The 6,613-nt window shown below is 40.8% G+C and overlaps 1 protein-coding gene across 1 annotated transcript; it reads right to left on the bottom strand.

The window, feature by feature from the left end:
* Positions 1-314: 314 nt before the first annotated feature.
* Positions 315-3,040, bottom strand: tbxtb (T-box transcription factor Tb). Its single transcript, XM_040139636.1, has 8 exons — positions 2,835-3,040; positions 2,463-2,727; positions 2,127-2,261; positions 1,868-1,929; positions 1,689-1,750; positions 1,403-1,579; positions 922-1,054; positions 315-585 (listed from the first exon to the last, which is right to left on the bottom strand). Exons 1-8 carry the CDS (start codon positions 3,038-3,040, stop codon positions 315-317), a joined length of 1,311 nt encoding a protein of 436 aa, XP_039995570.1.
* Between the last annotated feature and the right edge of the window lie 3,573 nt (positions 3,041-6,613).

Here is a 6,613-nt window from a genome sequence, read left to right as displayed (position 1 = left end):
TTGAGGTAAAAAACATATATAAACATTACATTTCAAAGAACACTTCTATGGAGTTAGTTTAAGAACTCAAAGTCACTGTTGAATTTTGTTTGTACAGATTGAAAAGTGAGAAATTCTTGGATCATAAAGATCTTGGATTAATTCCAGCTCCCTGAAAACATCTGACAACAGTCATTTGCCTGTGAAATTTGATTTTTAAACAAATAAATCCTGTTTAATTTAGGGTCGGTTCTTCCTTTACATCACATCAGATCAAACATCCTGAAGACAACCGTTCATGGCTGTCTTTCTCCCAGTTTGCAGAGACACTTCCATCAGAGGGACGGAGGCGTAACAGGGGTCCAGGCTGAAGGTAGCCGCCCCTGTGGAGAGGTGTTGTACTGAGCTGTGTCATGCATTTCTGTGGCTGTGCTGCTATCGTACATGGGAGAGCCAGAGGAGGGCGCTGTGACTGAGTGAGACAACCCTGGGTAGTGGCTGCTGGACCCTCGAAGGAACTGGGAGCTCAGGCTGTTGTTTATCCCTCCATTCTGGGACACAGCAGTCAGGGGCGAGTTACTCACAGACCACAGGCTGGTGTACTGACTGTACAGAGAGACAAGACAGAAAACGTTTTACTCATCTCTTCTTAGGATGTTTTAGAGGTGCTACTCAGACAAAAGTCCAAATTGTATCCATAAATGAATTTTTAGGTTGTGTTAAGTCTGTTAGATATATTTATGAGTTACAAGTACATTACATACAAAAAAATATTAAGACAATGTTGGAACAAATTTGTTGAAAACAGAAATATGTGTGGAGAGATGGTCACTACTTAAGATTAAAAGTATTTTCTAATTTAGTTATATTCTCCGTCTCCATCATCTTCTTTATGTTTTTGAGTAGACGCATTAAAAATAAACAAAGAGAAACTACACAAACCTAGCATTGGCATTAGAAGTGGAATTGTGGGCCATGGGCATCATGCTGGAGTGTGCTGGCATCTGCAGACTGGACCAGTTATCGTGGCTTGAGAACATCGACAGACAGGCTGAAGAGTTATCGGAGTAACCAGCTACAAACAGAGGCACTGGGGTTTAGGAGGTACACAGGTCACTGATGGTTTCATACATGTTTGTCAGATATCAAATCCTGTATCACTAAAGCAGCCGTTTTCTCAGTATCATTCAGGACTTGTCCCTCTGATATCAGTATGACAGTTAAAGGTGTGAATCTTCTGCCCATACATTCCCCGTCTGAAACCCAGCCATTTACAGCTCTGTGGCTCCACTCACACAAAAGCCAGAGGAATGCAAAACATTCCTCGCTCAACAACATTTGTTTGAGTTTCTTGTTAATAGCCAGGCAGGAAGTGGTGTAATTCCTGGATGCATGAAGGTAAAAGGTGGAAGAGGGAACTCACTGGGCGAGTTAGTCCGATGGGCGTACGGGCTGGTGTAGGGGGCAGAGCGGGGGCTCCGCAGGGTAGAGTAGCGCTCACAGCCATGGGACGGCGAGAGCGAGATGGGGTTCCCAAACTGGCTATGAGGACTGGCAGGAGGGCAGAGGGAGCCTGTCCCAGGAATAAACCAGCCACCTACTGGCTCCAGAGAACAGATCAGACATGATGGGACCATCTGAGCACCGTATAACTTACCAGTCTGACATGAAATTGGACAAAGTAGAAATAAAGAGTAGTGTGTACTTACATTGAGAGTAAGTTGATTGTTGGTTTTCATTGGCATCTTCTCTCGTGTCTTTGTTATCACTTCTGCGAGAATAAAAATTAGTTAATGTCTTCTAGACATATTGTTGGACCGAACTTTTCCGCATCTTGAAGACATCAATTAAATGTTCCTGTGAAATAAAACTTTAGATGTAGTCTTACCTCTCCTTTGCATCTAGGAAGGCCTTGGCAAAAGGATTGTACTTTATTTTAAGAGCAGTTATCTAAAAGCCAAACATAAGAAACAAAAAAAATGAGAGTTGTGCTTTGGTATCAGAAAAAAATCACAGAAGATAAACCAAAAGCGTGCGTAAAGTTACGCACACATTTTACGCACACACAAGAAACGTTATTGTTAAATTCTTTTTTAGTAAAATACATTTTTAATCAGTGTTTTATTTACAAATATTTTGTTTCCAACCTCTTCATTCTGGTATGCTGTTACTGCAATGAACTGAGTCTCTGGGAAAGAGTGGCTGGTGATCATTCTCCTTGGGCCTCCCACGCGCACTATATGGATGCGTGGCTCGTACTTGTGTAAGGAATTTAACATTATCTGAAAAACAACACATCAGCACAAAGATGGTTATTTATGACGCCCGAGTTATAAGTTTCATGTGTATTTTATTTTTGAAATGAATGCATGGATTGGTGGGAGAAAAAAAGATTTAAAAAAAAATAATACGTGGAAAGACACATTTTCTCTGAAAAAACCATCGGTATCGGTACAACGTCGGATGTCCTGCAGTCTCCTTACCTGACCCCCTCCGTTGAGTTTATTGGTGAGTTTGACTTTACTAAAGGAGACGGGAGCTTTCATCCAGTGCGCTCCGAAGTTTGGAGAGTCCGGATGGATGTATACGCAGCTGGGAGTTTGAGGTTCAGGCTTTCCTCCGGGGACCCACTCCCCGTTGACATATTTCCATCTGTGGTTGTCCGCAGACACAAAGTCCAGCAAAAAAGAATACATGGCGTTCGGGTCCAATCCAGACACGTTCACTTTCAGCACGGGAAACATGCGCCTTAATGAGAAAAACGATTTTAAAAAATACATTTATTAGCTTTAAAAGTGCGGTGTTTCATCTATCTAACTAGTTATTACATACCCTTTTTACACAGTTAAGCTCACCTGCCATTCTTTGTAACTATCATTTCATTTGTAAGGTCCTTAAACCTGTGCCAAAGCTCGCTCTCATCCAGGGAGACTCTCAGTTCCCTCTCCGTGGGGTCGCCCTTCTCGCTGCCGGCCTGCAGCTCACTCTCCACCGCACTGAGGAGGTGATCCACCCGGTACTGGCTGGCCTTCCCGGGGCACTCGCCAGCGCCTGTGGCCATCCTGTCCAACAGCTCCAGGGCTGAGTAGTTTTAATCACGGGGCGTATTGAAAAAAAAAAAAAAAAAAATGAAGGAGCTCTTTCCTCTTCTTCTGTCTTCACCAAGACAACTGCTATCTCAGGACGCCGCACGTCACGAACAGCTCCCAAATATATAGGCTGAAGAGAAGCTCCAGCTCAGGATGCGCGTTTGGGGCAGAGATGGTTGGCTCATCCGCTCTTTGATCTGTGCGGGCCCGCCGCTGGTTGGCTGGGAGCGGCCATATCATGGAGGTCCACAGGATGACAGCGTTTTGAGTGAGGCAGTTTAGCCTACTTTATTACATCAACCTGTAAATATTGACACTTAGATCAAAGCGACACCTGCAGAAACTAAACCACCGGTGGCCTGGCTGGCCGTGGTTGGTCTTTAGCCCCACAAGATTTACATTTTAGTCCAGTTTTGTTTCTAATGCGGCTTTAACTAGCTCCTTTCTTGTGCCATCAAGCTCCACTGTTGTCCAGAAATTGTTTTTAAAAAACTATTAAAACCATATCTGTTCGCCACACCATGGCACTGGGAGACGTCTGCCTTCCTTAAGATGAACTTGGCCACTGTTGTTTATTATGAGTGGATCATCCACTGTCCTGCTTCTGTATATGCCCATGCCCATGTTAATCTGAGGCTAAAAAATAAGCATCAACAAATAAACTACTTACTCCATTTTGTGTAAGGTTTGCTAAAAACTACAGAGCCTTAAAAAAAATGAAACTAAAGACTTGTTACCCCTTTTTAAAGTTTTATACCCTCAGTAGAAATCAGTTGGGTTGAGTGTGAGTTTAGTGTCACTAAATAGAACATACTGCTGACCCAAAATCATCATCAGGCTTCAACTCTTACGCGCTTTAAATGTTGTTATAGTGACACTTTTGTTTCAGAAAACCTCCATGTATTAGGTCTTTATTGTATATAGAACTAAAACCAATGAAACAACTGACACATAAACATCAGTAGATAATGATTAAACTATAAAATAATATAGTATTGTCATGTAATATTGTTATATGACAGTTTAAAAGTAATATAAATTTACCAGTGTGACATGGACAAAACACTGCACATACTCCCTATTAAGAGGTGCTATGGTGGTGATATCTGTGTTATCTGTATAGTGTCTCCATATTTTAAACCAATAGTCAATTATCTAAAGTGAAAACAGAAAAAAATTTTTAATAAACAATACAATCTTTACAAAAATGACTTCAGTCTGAGAAATAATTTTACCTGAATGTGCTTTTGTTGACACATATCTTAAATGGATAAGGGATCAGGTGTTTTACGGCAGCACACTGCTGTGTCCAAAAGCAGAGCCTCAAAACATCGGTGGCTACCAAGAAAACACCCACTCATGAAGCATGCCAAGTGACATTCAATCTTTTGTCTCCAACAAACAAATAAAAAAAAAAAAAAAAAGTAAGGATTTGCATATTTATTTTCATGCACCTGGCCGAGGTCATTCTGCTCAGCTGCCGGGGACATGAAGGTGGGTCATTCTGGACACTTCTTGACTGTTTCGGAGAGCTGAGAGGTGGCTGGTTGGTTCTGCTGGTCTTCAATTGCTTGGAGTTAATGCCTGGTAGCATCTATGGAAGAACAAGAATGGAATAACGCATGAACTGATTTTACATCCAGACATGTAGTGCAGCGTTGTCGCGCTCACAAATAACCACTGTATGCTGTTAATTCTATTCGGTGTGACCTGTTGCCTGTTGAAAGTCAGATAGTGTGTGACAGCTACATGTTAGCTTTCATAGAGCTCTGTGGTGTTGTGTTGTGTTGTGGCTGGTTTGTGTTACTAACCAAATCTTGGACACTTCGCTCCTCCTGCCAGCACAGCAAGTCTGTCTCTCTGTCCAACAGTCTGGACCAGAGTTCACAGCAAGCAGAGAAAAACAAACCCCGCTCAGTTTAAAGAGTGGTTGAAAGACCTCTTGAATACACTTCTGATCTCCTGTCTCCTTATGGGACCTGAATATTACTTAAAACCCATATTTGAACTCATAGAAAAAGGTTAAATTCTCAGTGTCAGAGCATCATTTTCTTCATGTTTTTGTCTGTTCACTGAATTACCAACCTATGGGAGAAAGCCATGTTGGTTAAGCAAAGAGCATGCATTTGTCTCAGCCATCTCAAGTAAATCTCTGTTTTCCTGCTCTTCTTGGGAATCGCAGGTATAATCTGGTTTGAAAAAGTAGTAAATATATGAGCATTTTCCTCTGCTGTCCTGTGCTGACCTTCCACACACAGTCACTGAAAGTGGCAACATTAATGGCTGACCTACCAAATCAGGCATCTTGCTTTGGAAGTTCCTCATAATGTTAGGCTGTAGAGTTGCAAATGTGGGGACTTTGATCTAGGAGTGGCACCTATTACATTTATTTATCATTCCTTGTCCATTATTAATTTAGTAATTTAAGAGCAGACATCCCCGGCCCTGTGTACGAGCTGAGATAACCATGGAGTAAAGGTCAGGGGTGTCATAGCCAGTGTTATTTCCCACAGTCCTAGTGTCCCATTTGGCGCATTTCTCTCCCCCTCCAACACCCAACCAGCGCTAACTGTCACACTTGGCCACTTCCTGGTGAGAGACTGCAGCACTGTGACTTAATGTTATTGCTCTATATGCTACTATAGGTCTCCCAGCCCATTCCCCCTAAACTAAAAGAATAAAATGCAGGTGTAAGTCAAATAAACGCATTCAAGGATATATTCACTTTGCTTTTTTTTTTAACACCTTTACTTCAAATCATTTTACTTTCCAGCTAACCATTTTTATAACATGCTGTGTACTGAATTTTTGAAAATCCACTTTGTGAGACACAAACTTTCTGAACCCATGATGTTACTGTCAACATCTTCTGAACTTGTACTTGGTGTTTGACACTGTTGCATGATAATGTAGTTTGTTGGTGTAGATTCGTTTCACAAATCAAAAGTCCTCTATTCAACAACAGAGCAGAAAAGGTACATATATAGTATTCATTGTGATTTATTATCTAAGACAAACACGTTTCAAGTCTCTACCGACAGATTTTTATAATGTCATAAATGGAACCCATGTTGCAAAATTCAGGTTGTTCACATTGAAATATCTAAAGCGCTTTGGAAAACAGTTGGCAGTGATATAAATGTCAAATAATTTGGATTAAATTGGCTAAAAGATGCGGAAACAGCGGCATTATGATTTGTTCTCATTAACTTATCACATAAATATTAAATAACTGTGAAACATGATGATATAATGCAATAAAATATGACCTAAAATAATGACAATAAAACTTACCATAGAGTTGAACTAACAACTCCCCGATCCCGTTTGTTAAGGATCAAAAGGAAGGTAATATTTGTTGCAGAGTAACTTAATTGTATCCCTCCATGTTAATGATAGGGAAACAAAAGACTGGTGGCTAACACAGACAATCACTGAAAGAATAAATTTAAAGTAGAAAGTGTTGTAAAGATCACGATTATCAGTTCTTAAGTGAAGAGGCAGCCTGTCTCAGGACAATTAAACTATCATTCAGATAATCAAAA

The sequence above is a fragment of the Xiphias gladius genome, chromosome 11 (assembly GCF_016859285.1).
Source record: "Xiphias gladius isolate SHS-SW01 ecotype Sanya breed wild chromosome 11, ASM1685928v1, whole genome shotgun sequence".
Lineage (NCBI taxonomy): Eukaryota > Metazoa > Chordata > Actinopteri > Istiophoriformes > Xiphiidae > Xiphias > Xiphias gladius.
This window is presented reverse-complemented; position numbering and strand designations above follow the sequence as displayed.

Bases quoted from the DNA above. Each gene is read 5' to 3' on its own strand.
- tbxtb (XM_040139636.1), bottom strand. From the start codon at position 3,040: ATGGCCACAGGCGCTGGCGAGTGCCCCGGGAAGGCCAGCCAGTACCGG. The intron at 1,930-2,126 runs GTTGGAAACAAA...TTTGGCTTTTAG, and splicing joins CAGCATACCAGAATGAAGAG to ATAACTGCTCTTAAAATAAA. The intron at 1,055-1,402 runs GTGAGTTCCCTC...CTCTGTTTGTAG, and splicing joins CCATCGGACTAACTCGCCCA to CTGGTTACTCCGATAACTCT.